Source organism: Nannobrachium achirus (genome assembly GCF_963921795.1).
Source record: "Nannobrachium achirus genome assembly, chromosome: 4".
NCBI lineage: Eukaryota > Metazoa > Chordata > Actinopteri > Myctophiformes > Myctophidae > Nannobrachium > Nannobrachium achirus.
Genome location: NC_137813.1, coordinates 1681658 through 1701046, shown reverse-complemented (window position 1 = coordinate 1701046; position 19389 = coordinate 1681658). Strand labels below are relative to the sequence as shown.

Sequence of the window (19389 nt, the reverse complement as noted above, 5' to 3'; positions counted from 1 at the left end):
TTTTGTTGACCTTGTACCAGTGATTTGTACTGTCATGAAACTTTTTCCCATAATACATTCTTCAATCAATCAATCAATCGAGCTCTATCACACAGGTTTTCTACCAATTATGTATCAATATAGGCTAACACTGAGTTTGAAACATGACTAAATCAAAACGAGTAGCAAGCAAGAATATGGACAAATAATAAATGACACACAATGACACACAGCCTGTACGTCCCTTTCTATTTTCAGCTATACCAGATTTACGGGTTCATTTACTCTGAGAGATGTATAACAGTGAGGATGTTCACAGTAGCCTCGAGATGAGATGGCCTCCAGTCCACCAGCACCTGAAAACAAGAGCAAAACACAAACAAGGGAGAGCGAAACACAACTAGTCTGTGACCTCAGAGATGGTAAACCTAAGCTAACATGGGGAGAGGAGACAACATGCTGGACAGCAGAGCAGAGAGAAGCAGGCAGTCTGATGTCCACACGGAACAGAGGAATCTAGTCAGAGGATAGTTACACATGTAACTATGTACATTTACTCAAGTACACTTTGGTTTATATAACGTTTTTTACTGGTCTATACTTACGTTTTCAGTGTGCATTTGATGTATTGATGTTGATGTAAATCGCTCTGGGTCAAGAGCGTCTGCTAAATGCCTAAATTGTAACTTTTGATAATTATTTTTATACTTTACTGGAGTATTGGCAAATTTCAGTGCTTTTAATTCTAATCCGCTACTTCTCAGAGGCAAATATTGTACTTTAACGCCACTACAATTATTCGACTTTAGTTACTTTTTTAGATTTAGATTATTATTGCAAAACATACATTTTGCCCTATATACATTTCGTCAATTTGATCTACAATTTGATATAAGATATTTGTCGATTTACTCACAATGGGTCGCTGCCACGGATTGTGAGCTGCTATTTTCAAAGAAATATATTATATATTTTAACATTTATGTAGGCCTTTTACACTTTTGTACTTTTACTCCAGTAAAGTGAATTCAAGACGTATAGGCTACTACTTATTTCTTATATTTCTACATTGCGGTTTTTGATACTTTTTTACTCAAGTAAAACATTTATAGCCTTTCCTTTCCCCATGCAGACAGCGGTGATATTGAACCCTGTTTGACCCATCCACAGTCAGACCAGCCAGACATGATGTGATTGTGGCCACACCGACAACAATTAAGTCTAAAACAATCACCAGACCATTAAGAAGGACTTTCTCCTCCGGCCTTTCACGGCGCGGTGCGTGGCCGGAGACCGGAGACCAGTCCCCGGTCCCCGGTGGGCCGGTGGCCGGTGAGCGGTGACCGGATTGGAGGAGCCGGAACCGGTGCTTCCGCTGATAATGCATGGAGGAAAGAAAAAAGGGTTAAAAATTAACCCGATTGTAAAGCAGAGATGATTGTGTGTTTTGTTTCACACCAGCGCTAAACCTAAAGCCTCCTATATAAACCTAAAGCCTCCTATATAAACCTAAAGCCGCTTCCTCCTCTTGTTTGGGTGTCTTTGTGTGTGTGTTACTTTTACTGCGCTTTTCCGCTCTTTTAAGTCTGGTTTAGGGCCCTAAATAACACACACACACACACACACACACACACACACACACACACACACACACACACACACACACACACACACACACACACACACACACACACACACACACACACACCAGATGCTTCGGTGTTGTGTGTGTCAATGTGTGTGTCCTGTCGTCTGCTGGATCAAATATCTTTATGGAATTATAGAATTATTGGATTATATTTGGACGGCAGGTTTGTTTTCAGGTCGGTTGGACTGAGTCTGTCTGTCTGTCTGTCTGTCTGTCTACATGAAACCAGGACAACTGACGTCTCAATACAGACATGTCTGTAGCCAATAGGCCTAAATATCGGCGCGCACGCAGCAAACTGTTTCATTTTAAAGTGCACTAACTGGCTTGTGTGTTGTGTCGTGATTCTGTTCTTAGCCTATATCTGTACTTCGATATCATGTCAAATATGACTCATAATGTTGTAGTCTATACTGTATAGTCTGCTAACATTATGGCCTGAATGGAACTTAAAAATAAGAGTATGCATGGCAATATTATAATGATGTTGTATTATGCTATGTGATGATTGCTTTCACATAAACATAATTATCAATGTTATAATTGAACTCACAGTTAATTAAAAAAAATACCCAAATACACGGACATGTAACGTGTTCAATAAAAGTATGTTGATTTCAATTCAGTTATGATGTCGAGTTGTTGTTATTAATTTGATTAAAGAGTTCAGGTTCTGCTTATTTCAGTATCGCACTTATAAGTCAGGAGCAATGATAAACGCCTAAATTGTGGTGGTGTAATAATTTATAAATATGAAATATGCTCAATTAACAATACAAATTAGGACGAATATGTCATAATGTTTGTTCGCTTGCAGACGAGAATATGAATGTGCCGTTCGTCTAGCCTAAATAGCTTACAGGCGCTTCTAGCATCAACCACTCAGTAACTAATGTAACTTTTCAGAGTTAAATCAACTCTGATCATTTTAGAATGTGTAATTCGTTTGTCTGAGATATTAGAACGTTGGTGATTTTACTGAGCGACCGTCTGAGAAGTTAAAGAAGACGGCGAGGATTACTTCAGATCCTGCGTGTCCAAACGAGTGAAAATAGTTACAATTTAGGCATTTTTATCAGACGCTCTTTAATCAAGAGCGATTTATGATTTATTTAGCGCTTTAGTTTAAGTTTCAACACAGCCTCCGTTATAATATATGTCTGTTGTTCAATTCTTTAAGTTACCAATAGCGCGTGACTACATTTGAATGTAATCCTCGTATTATTATTCATGTATAGCTGATTAATTCTGGTATTTTATTTTTGTTTTTGTAGAACAATCAGGCCTATGTATTGGTCCTGTCCGTGATGATTGTTCAATGAACAGTGGCTTTAGTTGAGTGTTTACCATGCATGTAGCCATTTAGCGTTAGCATACACTCCAGATATGAGAGAGAGATGTGTGCAATAAACACAGAAAACATGGACTCTCAACAAACAACAACATGTAGCTACAGTCAGGTGTACAATGCAAACAGAACAATGTATTTAGCTTTTTATAATGCATCATTTGGCTCTCAGATGATGTTTGTTAAACGTGTAGCCTGTTAGCTAAACAGCGACAGTATACCCGTTAAGTGGACTTGACTTTATAATCATTGCGTAAACAATAAACATTATATACTATTTTCAGCCATGCTTTATAAATATAACAACAGTCCAGCTGTAGGCTACTCGATGTATGCATATTAATCTCCTGCAGAAAGGCTATATTATAACAATCAAATGAATATTGGGATCCACATTTTAATCAACCCTGATACGGACAACATGATATTATTCACAACACAACGCAATTAATATTATTATCATCAGATGAATTAAAAACATGGACATGTTCACCGTTGGTTACTTTTTATTTACATAAAGGTTTTTTGTGCAACAACATTGTTCTAATGTATAGCATCATATTGTCCCTGAACAAGACTAATATATACTGTCTAGGCCCAACATAATGTACTTTAACATCATAATTAATACTTAATACTAATATCGTCTCTTTGTCGGGTTGTAAAAACCTCAATGTGTCAAAAACTGTTACTTTTCGGGATTCAAATTCAAAAGCAGCAGATCTACAAGCTCTGAAGGCTCCTGTGTGATGCTGTGTAGTGTGGTCTGTCAGATCTGATCAGTAAGGCATTCATTTAAGAAAAAACACAAAACAGTTAAATATGCAGAGAAGAGGTTTATGCCCGACAAAATAAAATAAAATAAAATAAAATAAAATAAAATAAAATAAGATAAAATAAAATAAAATAAAATAAAATAAGATAAAATAAAATAAAATAAAATAAAATAAAATAAAATAAAATAAAATAAAATAAGATAAAATAAAATAAAATAAAGGAAGACAATCTGGTCCTCTGTGCACCTTGACAAGGTAAAGACATCATTAGAGTCTACATGTACACACACACACGCACGCACGCACGCACGCACGCACGCACGCACGCACGCACGCACGCACACACACACACACACACACACACACACACACACACACACACACACACACACACACACACACACTCCCTCTCTCTCTCTCTCTCTCGCTCTCTCTCTCTCTCTTGGCAGTAGACTATATTTCTCATGTTCAGTTGAAGCTGTTTAGTTATATCTTATAACATTTATTTTAAATTTAATTCTACCACAAATTACACATTTCAGTTTCTAACGGGACAGACATTCTAGGCAGTTGTTTGTTTTTGACAGAATAAATAAAAAATAGTCACATTATTCTGCGTGCACTGTATATTATGTTATCAGTTAACAGAGACTCTCTGTTTGTCTGTGATCAAAATGAAGTTATATTTGCCTTAATTGGAAGTTAAGCCTGGATTTTAAGGGGTGTGATATTTGTTCATTAAAATAAATCTATTTTCTGATATCAGATCTGCATGTCTCTCCAGCTCTTTCTTTAGTAGCAAAACGGGATGCCAATTTGACCCAATCAGGACAGAGCGAGAGCTTATACATGATACAGGAAAAAAAAGAAAATGGATTCCACCTTTATCACATCTCAATTGGCCGATACAAGAAACACTCTTTTTGCACGTTGGTTTGATTCTTGTTTTGTTCTTTTGTCATTTGCATTTAAACAAACAAAACAGACTTCAGAATAAAGAAACGTGGTCTAGAGACACAGTGGCTTCTCAGAGTGGAGCCCAGGGTTCCTCCAAGAAGGGGTACCAACAATGGACCCTGGCTCACTGTAACTCTGAGAGTGTGCAAACGCTTCCATTTGTACACTCTGAGAGTTGTGGGTCTGGTTGAGATCAAAGGGTTTCAGACTATAACAGAGAGCAGATCACATCTGATCTCAGATCTGTTTTGTTTACAATGAGGAAAGAAACGTCATGATGATCTGAGGACCAGGTGACGTCACTAGATGGCGCTATCTCCCCCGAGGGTTCCTGTTGTAATTGTTTGTGTTGAAATCACCATAGTGGGAATCTGAGATCACGTCTTATAAGAACTGTGTTCTGAGATCACGTCTTATAAGAACTGTGTTCTGAGATCACGTCTTATAAGAACTGTGTTCTGAGATCACGTCTTATAAGAACTGTGTTCTGAGATCACGTCTTATAAGAACTGTGTTCTGAGATCACGTCTTATAAGAACTGTGTTCTGAGATCACGTCTTATAAGAACTGTGTTCTGAGATCACGTCTTATAAGAACTGTGTTCTGAGATCACGTCTTATATAGCCTCGCGTAGCCAGGCTTACTCATCTGCGAAGAGAAAAGCCTGGTGACAATAGAAGGCAGAAGACGTTCTGGGAGGGGGGGCTGAATTTTCCCGGAAGCTGTATTTTTTTCACAGTGCGGTGTTCCTGCAAACGTATTCCCTGCACGAAAAAATCTGGTCTACGTCTCCTGCTCCGTCGGTTACGCTCGCAATAAACAATATACAAACAAAAACATTGATTCAAGCAATGTTACACCTATTAAGAGTGAGTTAAGAGCTACAATCTATTTTAGATTTTCCGCTGGGGAATGTAAACAGACCCGCATCGCATGACGTAACATCCGTTAAACGCAGCACTTCCGCTAGGAATTGTGGCACACACCGGAAGCCCTATTGTCTACAGGGTGTGTCTTATAAGAACTGTGTTCCGAAAATAAACAAATCATCTGGGCGTTTCTGTAAGGGCTCCGCATCGTTGTTGATATTCATTCATATTTGATATCCTCTGTTTCTGGAGAAAATCTAAATAATTCTGTCGGGAAATAATCGGAAACTACACTTCCGGGTTTGAGATCACTGTTCCCTACCAGCCTCGCTCATGGGAAATGTAGTCTTTGGGTTTTGTTTGACTTGTTTCTAGCGGTTTAAAGTGGTGGTGCCACTTTAACTAGCTTCAGCTGGGTCACCTCCCACCATGACAACCAGACATACTTAATGAACTGGTGGGTGTGGCCACATAAAAAAACATAATTTTAAACACTTTCTGTAGACTTTTTTTGGAAAGAATCTTCCTAGTATAATCATAATACCTGATCATCGTGTTTGGGTACATGTTTGCATTTATGCTTCAGGTCCATATGAGTGAAATCACGGGGTGGTGTGTTTATTCTAAGGAATCTAAGATTCCCATACGGGGATTATTTAAACAGAAAATAATAACAACGCGAACCCGGGTAATAGCGCCATCTAGCGTCCGTGACGCCAGACTTCGGCGGTCTCTCTAGTCACGTCATAATAACCATCGTCACTCTTCATCCTCGTCCTCATCCTCCTCATCCTCGTCGCCGGTGGGCTGGTCGCCGCCGGTCATCGTTGGCGAAGCCCCGCCCCCGGCGCCAGAGCCTCTGTTCTCCTTCTTCCACTTCATGCGTCGGTTCTGGAACCAGATCTTGATCTGTCTCTCCGTCAGGCACAGCGTGTGGGCGATCTCTATCCGCCGCCGGCGCGTCAGGTAGCGGTTGAAGTGGAACTCCTTCTCCAGCTCCAGGGTCTGGTAGCGGGTGTAGGTCTGACGGCCGCGCCGCTTGTCCGCCCCTGTGGGAGAGACGCATCATACGCACGCACACAATTCAGAATGTCAGCTTAATTTATCATATTTTCTGATCATTTTCAGAATGGTCAACAATCATTTTTAACGCAGATATCAATGCTTCATACCAGTAAGAAAATACCATATATGGGCATTCCCAGATATGGGCTTAATAGTGATGACATCAGGGATCTCCATAAATGGGCATAAAAGGGACAAGGACGGAATTAATTTGCAAGTGTGACTCGCATCGCGACAACCACACTGGTTATCATGAGATTGACACAATATGTCCATGTATCTTGGCCATATATGGAGAGTGACATGCATGAGGCGTGACGCACGTACGCACATAATCTGTAGGTTTTCATACTAAATGCGACCTACGGTCGCAATTACACTCTCAAGAGAAAGAGATGCATGTCAAAAACAGGAATCAAAAAACAAAAATCCCCCAAAATATCGCACATCCCAAATCAATGGAAGACAAACTCACACTTCCACTTTTATATCGCCGCACACCAATATAAACTGACAGACATACAGAACAATATAATCAGTAATAAATTCATTTATACATTTTCAGCGCACTAGACAAGTAGCATGGCTATAATTAGTCCCATCGTCTAATATAGATTATATATTATTAGCTCCATAACATTTGTAAACATGCTCCAAGACCTTGATATTATTCCTCAAAACATGAAATTGGTTATAATATAAATAGTTATACCAATTTTATGTTTTGAGGAATGCACTGCAAACAGTTAAACAGTGCTCACTTCGCATGGAATCAGACACAACACACATGCATGTATCCTGGCATAATGTCCCAAAGCCACTGCAAATGATTGCTGCTATTTGTTCAGAAAAATAAAAATAAAAAAAAGCTTTATACCTTGTATAAAGTATGTACACCGCCAAAATGTGACCTGGCTCTATTTACACTGTACCGAGATATGTCACATTGTGTACCCCCTCCAGCTGTACAGTATGTTCCCCTTTTTAAACTGTTTTTATCATATTCTGACACTTGCTTTGGCAATGGAAACATATGTTTTCTCATGCCAATAAAGCTCCTTTGAATTGAATTGAATTGAATTGTATGGGCCGTTCTGTCCGTGATGTCCGTTATCTCTGAGTTCCCTGCTCATACGGACACACAAAGCCATACGTAGGAGCGGTTAGCACCACAAAAAAAGAAAAAGAAAAGGGATATACAGTACAGTAGGTTGCATAGATTTTAGCAGGGTTTTACTCGCATGTCTGCGTGTATCTATAGGCTTGTGATGTCACCGGATGAGAGATGTGATGTCACTGGATGAGAGATGTCGTCCCCTGAGTGACCTGCCTTCATCTCCCACTGATGACGTGTTGTTCTGTCAACGTCATGAAGAGACACGCATAGAAATAGTTCTACTATATATATTATACAGTATATATATATATATATATATATATATAGCAGACTAAATATATATATAGATCTATAGTCTGCTGCTATGTGAGACTATTATTCTCAGAGGACTGCATGTGTCAGTGAAGGAATGTCCTGTTTAAAGGTTTTAAACGTCATGACTGCAGCATTGTAGGCTCCAGCATGGTGTGTGTGTGTGGGTCACTGTGCACGCTGTGCGTGTGCGTAGGGGTGACGAGCGTGCACGCAGAGGTCAGGGCAGCTGGAGGCCAGCCTACCATCATGGTTGTTGAGTTCTCACTCCATAACAGTGAACTGAACCTGGCCATGTTTAGAAACAACTCAAAACAGACAAAACAATTACTACTATTTTTTAAAACTAGCCCTCTCTTTAGTGTTGTACCATGTTGTACCATGTTGTACCATGTTTGTACCATGTTGTACCATGTTGTACCATGATCAGTAGTCTTTAAGGTGGTTGTGTTCCATTTGATATCCTTCTCCTATCACAGCAGCTCTCAAATCTTTCCGCTATGTTTGCATGTTGTGGTACTCTCCTCTCTCTCTCTCTCTCTCGTCTCCTCTCTCTTCTCTCTCTCTCTTCTCTCTCTCTTTCTCTCTCTCGCTCTCTTCCTCTCTCTCTCTCTCTCTCTCTCTCTCTCTCTCTCTCTCTCTCTCAGTCTCTCTCTCTCACTCTCTCTCTCTCTCCTCTTTCTCTCTTTCTCTCTCTCTCTCTTTCTCTCTCTCTCTCTCTCTCTTTCTTCTCTCTCTCTCTCTCTCTTCTCTCTCTCTCTCTCTCTCTCTCTCTCTCTCTCTCTCTCTCTCTCCTCTCTCTCAGTCTCCTCTCTCTCTCTCTCTCTCTCTCTCTACAAGAAGATGTATGTGGAATATTGAAGGGATAAATGATGTGCTCTCAGGGCTTACATTGAAACTATTGTGCACAAATAGTTAATGCTCTGTTTGTATATTATGTATACAGTTTATATACAGTTTATATACAGTTTATATACAGTTTATATACAGTCTCTCTCTGTGTTTATGATGGCATCCAGTACAGCACAGTAAAATCCAGTGTTCATTCATTTAAGAGTAGCCTTCAGCTGGATAAATGAACTCTAAGGATTTGTAGGGTGTATGGCTAATAAGGACGCCATTAACGCTGCTGTTTAGAGGAGGCTAATGAAGCGCTAATGAGCACATTCACCAAGAGTTCAAAGGTTCACGCGTCCTGCGCGCACGCGTCACAATCACCGTTCCAATATAACACGCGTGTCTTTTTGAACATTTTACAATAATCAATAGAACAGATTGAGGCCAGTGTGTGTGAATGGCTGTGGGTAAATGACCGTGAAATGTCATGTTTAGTTTCCTAAATACATTTAATGGCCTGATAGTCTCATATACAATGTGCAATCAATGACAACGTAAAGAATTTTCCACTTAAATTGTACTATGTATGTATGTATGTATGTATGTATGTATGTATGTATGTGTATGTATGTATGTATGTATGTGTATGTATGTATGTATGTATGTATGTATGCATTGCATGCGTGTATGTAAATGCATGCATGTATGTAAAGAAGCGCTTGCCTCAAAATACAGTCGCCTCAGATGGTAGAACGGTTTCTGCCTGCTATTCCTAAACGTAATCTCAGTGTCTAAAAACGGTTAATCCTTATTCCTAATCGTAACCTCAGTAAAACGATGTCTAAACCTAACCCTATTCCTAACCTTAACCTCAGTGAAACTATATGTCTAAACTTAACCCTATTCCTAAACCTTAACCTCAGTAAAACTATGCCTAACCCTAAAGTTATTTCTAACCTTATCCTCAGGAAAACAGATTCAAGAATACAAGAGACAGACATGGACACAGACATGCAGACGTAGCGCGACAGACACATTCATATAGACACAGACATTCGTATAGACACACAGACATTCATATAGACACAGACATTCATATAGACACAGACATTCATATAGACACACAGACATGTAGAGACATACATATAGACACAGACATGTAGAGACAGACATACGAGGCCTGGAGGCTAACTCAGGACAGGACTACTTTAGTGCCACTTACAAATGGAGGCCAGGCGGTAACATTAGCCTCCATTCAACCGATACATTACAGGCCCAGACACCAGGAACTCACACACAGAACACACGCCATGCGCACATGTGACGTGACGTGGGGGTTTACAGCGTCTAACGCTGTTGTTAGCACAAGGCATATGCAGTCTTTATAAAGATAGTCTTTCATCGTTAGTTTATGGTACGGCGCAGAGAAGATGAACAAATCTACGGTCATATTCTGTAGTGTAGAATGAATGAATGAATGAATGGTAAAAGTATAGCTCGCTGCGTGGAGCCTCTACTTTATCGTACGGCGTACAATTAAAGCATGATATGAATATCAATAGAGAGCAGCTTGAATGAATGTATGTGTGTGACACACACAGGGTCAGTCCGGCGGTGGTACGCCCCCCGGCTGTGTGGTGCAGTCATTGCACGCAGGTCTCTAAAGAGCCCACTTCCACACAGGAAACCCAATGCAACCTGTAATGTTAGCCCCATGTCGTACCCCGGGTCACATGACACCAGACCACACATACACACGCACACACACACACACATGCACACGCGCACACACACACACACACACACACACGCACACACACACACACACACACACACACACACACACACACACACACACACACACACACACACACACACACACACACACACACACACACACACACGTCACAGACACTCAGGAGATGTAAGTAGTGTGAAACCTCTCTATAGAACGAAGGCCTGCGGCCCCAGGCTGGATGACACTGATAACTATACAGTGATGAGAGGTTGATGGGTGTGCGTGCGTACATGAATGAATATACTGTATATACATATCTGTATCTATATGTCTATACTGTATATACATATCTGTATCTATATGTCTATACTGTATATACATATCTGTATCTGTATGTCTATACTGTATATACATATCTGTATCTATATGTCTATACTGTATATACATATCTGTATCTATATGTCTATACTGTATATACATATCTGTATCTATATGTCTATACTGTATATACATATCTGTATCTGTATGTCTATACTGTATATACATATCTGTATCTATATGTCTATACTGTATATACATATCTGTATCTATATGTCTATACTGTATATACATATCTGTATCTGTATGTCTATACTGTATATACATATCTGTATCTGTATGTCTATACTGTATATACATATCTGTATCTGTATGTCTATACTGTATATACATATCTGTATCTATATGTCAAGGACCACCAAACGTCCACACGCACACTAGGGCAGGGGTTCCCAAACTTTTTGGGCTCGGGGCACCCCTATAAATATCTTTTTCATCCGAGGCACCCCTACATTATTATATTCCTATAATTTTCACTCCCAGCACCTTATATTTATAGATATTTTAGAGATTAATGTCCACATTTTAAATGTCCAAATGAATTTAGACTATTATCAAATGATCTCGCGGCACCCCTGGACTGCCGTCGTGGCACCCCAGGGTGCCCCGTCACCCACTTTGAAAACCCCTGCACTAGGGGGACATCTGGGTACCTCGCTGCTAAAATTGTCTATTCTGTCCAAAATGGAAAAAATAAAAAAATAAATAGCCTATATATGAAAAATGGTCTTAAAGGAGTAGTTCACCAAAATGCATTTTTTTCTATTGATTACTCAGAGTTCAATAATATATATATATATGTTTTGGTCGCATTCCGAATCCAATAATTTGAGGAGACTCTTTGTAGGTCCATTCATTGATTGCGGATGGAGACCCAAATGCATTTGGGTCCCCATCCGGAATCAATGGGGGTACATTTAGGCAATTATAATCAAATTATTGTGGGAATGCAACAAAAAACAAAAAATATTATAGAACTCATGTCATGGGGTGAGTGGGGGGGTGAACTACTCCTTTAAGTGTAAAGTATAAAATATAAGATGTACATGCACGGTCCATCATTATCAGACTTAATTATAGAAATATTATTATTAAGACCATATATAGCCTATTATTTATTTTTTTACATTTTGTACAAAATAGCCAACAAGCCACACGCACACACACACGCACGCACGCACGCACGCACGCACGCACGCACGCACGCACACACACACACACACACACACACACACACACACACACACACACACACACACACACACACACACACACACACACACACACACACAAAATGTCACTTCTAAAATATATATAAATGTCTCTCAAAAAGCGTTCTATTTTATGTGTTTGTGACAACAATAGTCCTGTCTGTCTGTCTGTCTGTCTGTCTGTCTGTCTGTCTGTCTGTCTGTCTGTCTGTCTGTCTCAACTGTGCGTGAAATATTTAGCATGCCGTTAAAGAAGCAGCCAACAACGGGCCGCTCCTACAACCAAACCAAGCGTTCCTTCTGCACTAAACTTTGACCCGGACCCCCCCCCCCCCCCCCCCCAACCCTCAGCACTGTCTGCAACAGGACCCCTGTCTCTGTCTGTCCCACCAAAAACTACATACACAGTAGAAGTATCCCCGTTAGCTATTTATAACTAAAGAGTTTATAAATGTATTCAGATGAATCCCGAAAATAGATTTTTACAGATAATATAGCAGTTTTTTTTATTGACTGAAGAATTTATTAGAAGATTGCATAGGAAGAAGTACAGCTTCATGACAGTACAAATCACTGGTACAAGGTCAACTAAAAAGGAGATCCTAGTAAGCTTTTCGGCTTATTTACACATAGTGACAGGAACCACTTTTATTTTATATATATATATTTTTTTTAATTTTAGTTCAGTCTTCAGTGTTAGGCATGATGTGTATGTAACTATCTCAGTTCCAATACTTTATTGACGATTGATAAAGAATAAGATAGCCTAATATGATGGTTTAAAAACACACCAAACCAAATGGATGAAAACAAAGATGTGTTGTTTCCATTGTGTTAAAACACTAAACTATCGTCCAAGACACAACACGACAACAGTGCAACACAAAAACAACTACACAAAAAATACAGAACATCTGAAATTACAGATTCAATTCATAGTAATTAATAATACGTCTTTTAAAACGCAACACAGTCAGAACTTGTAATTAATAATATTACAATTATTAATCCAAGTAACTTTGAGTTACAATCAATGGCGTTATATTAAGCCTATGGTATATACTGTACTTTATTGTAGAAGTTTTTTTTATGAACATTGTTCTAATAATCTCGAATTTATATCGCGCTTTTCTGAGGACACAGTCGCTATGGGGGGCAACTTAGAGATCTAAGAATAAAACACGTTATTAGGGGGAAAACACTAAGACTATAAGGAATAAAAACATGAAAACAAAAACCTTGTTATACTTTGTATTTAAGCATGCGTTCTCACTCTCCTCTCCAAAATGATGTAATGATGATCCGTGGAGAAAGGCCTACTTTCAGGTCAGGACGGCTCTAGTTGTTTATGCTATTATGATAATATTATAGCAATGTAACTATAGCTGATCTTGATATAGTACCAATTAGCCTCATATTATTACTTTTTAAAGGAGTAAAGTGAATAGTTACTTATCAAGAAGCAAATTAACTAATAACTTGTAACTATTAAACTTACAACCCACACTTTTCAGGTCGAGATCAAAAGACCAAACTAGATAAATTAGCAGATCTACAAGCGCACAACGGTCGAATTGCAATCTGTTGCGAGCTTGTAGATCGAGTATTTTCACTATACTTATTCATTATTATTATTTTTTCATTCGTGGAATTTTTAACTTTTTTATTTATTTAAAAAGAAAATCATATGTTTTACTCGAGTCCGCGACCACAAATGGACAAGTGGACCAACATGGTGTGTGTGTGTGTGTGTGTGTGTGTGTGTGTGTGTGTGTGTGTGTGTGTGTGTGTGTGTGTGTGTGTGTGTGTTTCCAGAATGTGTCCATGTTGCTACTGGCCTCAGGAGAAATATTACACACAGTTATGAAAGTGTTATAAATGTTTTTCTCTACAGTCTGTTTCCTTTCAACTCCGTTCCGTGTGAAACTCAACGGGGGGGGGGGGGGGGGGAGGGGGGGGCACGGGATGGTCTATTGCAGCTGCAAGGGCGCGTGCATGCGCTGCTTGTGTGTGTGTGTGTGTGTGTGTGTGTGTGTGTGTGTGTGTGTGTGTGTGTGTGTGTGTGTGTGTGTGTGTGTGTGTGTGTGTGTTCGTGACGTGCGTGTGGTGTAGCCTAAGTGTTTATTGAAGTCAGTGGTCACTACGTGTCAATGAGTGGTGTGTGTGTGTGTGTGTGTGTGTGTGTGTGTGTGTGTGTGTGTGTGTGTGTGTGTGTGTGTGTGTGTGTGTGTGTGTGTGTGTGTGTGTGTGTGATTGAGTGAGTGCGTGTGAGCCTCATTTCCTTTTTACTGCATAGCGACGTGTCACTTTTTTTGGCCTGATGATAATGGAGAGGGTGAGAGAGAGAGAGAGAGAGAGAGAGAGAGAGAGAGAGAGAGAGACACAGACAGAGACAGAGACAGAGAGAGAGAGAGACAGAGAGAGAGAGAGAGAGAGAGAGAGAGAGACAGAGACAGAGAGAGAGTTATTCATCTTTATTGATGATATTTTTCTGTTCGTGATGATTTGTTCGAACTCGCGAGACATGAGAATTCTCTTCCTCCGCCGAAGCAAAACAACGAGCGGCTTTGTACTTTGAACACACACACACACACACACACACACACACACACACACACACACACACACACACACACACACACACACACACACACACACACAGGCATATTGATGAGTGAGAGTGGAGAAGAGGGGATTTCACTGCAGATTAATCACTAAAATAATAGATTTAAATGTCAGAATAAGAGCCGTGGGGAGAGCAGACATACTGCTGTTCTGTTGTCTGTCACGCACGCGTGCATGTCAGCGTGCCCGTCCGTGGTGCGCGTCCCCGGGCCACTCCCTTTGATAAGTGGTTATTTATTATTTGTCTTCGGGAGGAAGTGTGTTTTCCCGCGGCTCATCGCTCTTCCTTTCACTCTCCCGCGAATTAACGGCGGAGGAGGAGAGGAGGAGGGGGCGGGGCTTTTGGCGCGCGCGGGGAAATATCACGGCTGTGTGTGTGTGTGTGTGTGTGTGTGTGTGTGTGTGTGTGTGTGTGTGTGTGTGTGTGTGTGTGTGTGTGTGTGTGTGTGTGTGTGTTCTGGACGTTTGTTCAATTACTTTCCGGTGGCCCGGCGCGGGATTTGATCTAAATTAAAATCTATAAATTCATTACAGCTGGATGGATGCATGGCCCGTGACCATGGCACCCGCGTGCGCGCGGGCTCACACACAGCAGCAGACACACGCAAAGGAGCGAGAAAAGGGGGAGAGAGACATAGAGGACATATTTCTCTCTCTCTCTCTCTCTCTCTCTCTTGGCACCTCTAATCTCTCTCTCTCTCTCTCTGGTTGGAACTCATGCTGATTTACTCAGTAGGACAATGCACTGCCCCGTGACGTCACAAGACAGTGACGTCACTGCGTCCCCTATGAGTCTGGACACACACACACACACACACACACACACACACACACACACACACACACACACACACACACACACACACACACACACACACAATTCAATTCAATTCAAGGGGCTTTATTGGCATGAGAAAACATACGTTTACATTGCCAAAGCAGAAGTGTACACAATACAATACAATACAATCAGAACAAAATATGTACAGGTGAAAACAGTTTTCATGCATCACGGTAACGTGCAGGCAGAGCAGTGATATATACAATGGTTTTTAAGGTGGTTGGGTTCCATTTGATATCCTTCTCTTGTCGCAGCAGCTCACGAATCTTGCTGCTGTGTTTGCACATTGTTTTACTTCCCCCAGCAGGTATGGGAGTTTTTCGTCATTGGTCATATTTTGAAACTCTCCTTGGGTGGTTATGATCTGTGGGAAGTATGTGTCTCTGATGCAGGGTTGTCAACATTGGACTGTCAGAATCCAGGAGATTTATTTTTGGGGGGCGCGCGGAACTCCCCAACCGGGGTCTGGGGGGTCCTCTCCCCAAAACGTATTAATAGATATTTTTTCCTGTGTTCTGTTGAATTTTGTGCATGTTTGATACATTTATCAGGCTTACTTTACTAGCATGGGTACAATTTCAGCCTTAAAATGCCAAATGTTGTTGTACAGATTTGATGACTGAAGCAAAAGGACATCTTTAATAATGATTTCTCATCTTTAAGTCATTACTTAAGTGAATATCTGTATGATCTTTCTTGCATGCATTGCCCCCACCCTTAAAGCGGGGGGTCTGGGGGTCCTCCCCCAGAAAATTTTTAACATAGTAGATGTAATTTCCTGTGTTCTGGTGAATTTTGGGAGTTTGATACAAAATCCAGGAGAAATCCAGGAGATTTGCCAATCCAGGAGACTCCCAGGAGAGGGGTTCAAAATCCAGGAGACTCCTGGGAAATCCAGGAGAGTTGACAGGCCTGCTCTGATGTCTTGGTACAGCGGACAGGTGGTTAGAAAGTGTAGCTCAGTTTCCACTTCATTTTGTGTGCAGTTGGTGCAAAGTCTGTTTTCTCTAGGGAGCCGGGTATGCCTGTGACGTCCTTTCTCGATTGCAAGACTGTGCTCACTGAGTCTGTACCTAGTCAAGATTTTTCTTTGTTTTGGGTCGGCCACCTTGCTCAGATATTCTGCCATGGTGTATTCTCTGTTTAGGGCCAAATAGCATTCTAGTTTGCTCTGCTTTTGGGTTGCTTCTCTCCAATGTGTCAGGTAGCTTTCTTTCTGCTGTTTTATAATTTGGTTTAGTCCGGTGAATTGTCTGTCTGGTGGCTCTGCTTGTGTTTGTGTACAGAGTTCCCGGACCAGTTGGCTGAGGGGGCATCTCTCTAGGGTTTCTCTGTGTGTGAGTGCCTTGTTATGAAGTGCATCTGGGTCACTTTCTTTTAAGTGGTTATAAAATTTGAATGCTCTCTTTTTTATTTTGATTATGAGAGGGTATCGTCCTAATTCTGCCCACACACACACACACACACACACACACACACACACACACACACACACATTGCAGATTAGAACTAGACTGCGCTCTCGCCGCTCTGTCGAAGTGCCAACTTGCGTCTTGTGAACAAGTAGGCCAGGTATGGCCTGCATGAGGTGCGCTCACCCCAACATATTCTCACCCCCAAGTAGTCAGACACCCGACGCCCTGTCAAGGGCCCTACTGCTTCAAGTTGGGGACGCTTTGGGTAAGCCCAGTGGTCTAAGAAGAAGGGGGGAAAAAAGTCATTCCCTGAAGTGGGATTCGAAACCGCAATGTAAGGTTTACCAGCCACCCGACGTTACCTATCACGCCACTATCCACGACGGAGGCACCGCAGCACGGAGGCGCTGACATGTTAGTTTTACTGAGGTTAAGGTTTGGGTTAGGCTTAGGCATAGTTTAGGTGGTCGGACACGTTACCTCCACGTTGCGTTAGAATTCTCCGCGTAGCGTTAGAATCCACGTAGTCAAAGATAAAAGCACAAAAAAAAGTGTCTTTGTCAGCCAGGATTGCTCAGTCGGTAGGGCAGCATGGCTACGATCACTGAAGGCAGTGGTTCGCGTCCCACTGACGGTAGACACATGTTTGAGTAAACATGTGTCGGTGCATGCGCACTAAGACTCTCCCTCCGCGTCTGCCTGGATGACGCTGACAGCGTCCCAACGCGTCTGCCCGGATGACGCTGACAGCGTCCCAACGCGTCTGCCCGGATGACGCTGACAGCGTCCCAACGCGTCTGCCCGGATGACGCTGACAGCGTCCCAACGCGTCTGCCCGGATGACGCTGACAGCGTCCCAACGCGTCTGCCCGGATGACGCTGACAGCGTCCCAACGCGTCTGCCCGGATGACGCTGACAGCGTCCCAACGCGTCTGCCCGGATGACGCTGACAGCGTCCCAACGCGTCTGCCTGGATGACGCTGACAGCGTCCCAACGCGTCTGCCCGGATGACGCTGACAGCGTCCCAACGCGTCTGCCTGGATGACGCTGACAGCGTCCCAACGCGTCTGCCCGGATGACGCTGACAGCGTCCCAACGCGTCTGCCCGGATGACGCTGACAGCGTCCCAACGCGTCTCCACGGGTGACACCGAGAGCGAGTCTGAAGTGTCAGGGGGGTCACCACTGGTGATGCCAGTGACATCACCACTGGCATGCTGGTCCCTCATTGGCTGTTAATGTTGACGTTGCATGAAATACTGGTCCCTGATTGGGCTACACAGCAGGGGTGTCCAAAGTGCGGCCCGGGCGCCAAATGCGGCCCGATGATACGTTTTCTACGGCCCGCGGCTTCATTCCTAAATTGTACGGCCAGCACTGCCAAACAATGATATTTTATAGTATAATTAAAGAAAGGATATTTGGTTGTATTTTTTACCTTGTACGTCTGGTTACATTTGGTCATGAGTTATTTGTGTTTTGTTCAGAGCACACACCTGACAAAAACCATTGATATTAAATATTGATGATAGTTAAATAAAATGTTGTAATTGCGACGCATATGTATGTGACTTATGCACAAAAGGACTAGCCTGGCGTTGCTCATACTAATTCCTCACTGCGTGTTGGGGGTGGTGTTGTGCAGTCTGGTTTATTAACCAGGCTACAAAAGGACACCCCTGGGCTACAGTCTTATACAAAGATGGACACCGACATACAAACCCAGCCCATTGCAGTATTGCATGCTCTGCTTGCACAAGTAGCCTATAGAACTCTGCACTCTGTCCAGGTGGCAACTTGCACCTTGTGCACAAGTAGGTGTGGCCTACTACTCACCAGCACCCTTGGCATAACCAGGAATGCTGGTCCCTCATTGGCTGTTAATTCTGACGTTGCCAGAAATGCTGATCCCTGATAGGGCTATATGGGCCTACCCGAACGCAGTACTTGCGTGCTCCGCTGACGCAAGTAGGCCTGCACACACTCTCTGAATGAATTGACTTACTTTTCCTGTGCTTTTTTTCTGTGAACTGCATAAAGTATTATATCAATCAATCAATGGAAACTCTCTCTGTGTGTGTTTCACACACTCATATGGAAGGTATGTGTGAGACATAAATAGCCTATATTGTATCTGTGCCATAAAGAAGTGTAGATATTGCACATATAGACTATACATTCATAGACAACATGCAGATGATCACGTAGCAGTGTTGTAGTGCTTTTATAGCTGGGTATAGGCCTGGCCGGAACCTCAACGTGACTGAGACAT

The 19389-nt window shown here is 41.8% G+C and overlaps 1 protein-coding gene across 1 annotated transcript; it reads right to left on the bottom strand.

The window, feature by feature from the left end:
• Positions 1 to 6336: 6336 nt before the first annotated feature.
• LOC308284317 (homeobox protein Hox-A7-like) lies at positions 6337 to 17530 on the bottom strand (the record flags this gene model as incomplete). The annotated part of the gene is made up of 2 exons (XM_080724899.1): positions 6337 to 6626; positions 17479 to 17530. 2 exons carry the CDS (start codon positions 17528 to 17530, stop codon positions 6337 to 6339), a joined length of 342 nt encoding a protein of 113 aa, XP_080581025.1.
• Between the last annotated feature and the right edge of the window lie 1859 nt (positions 17531 to 19389).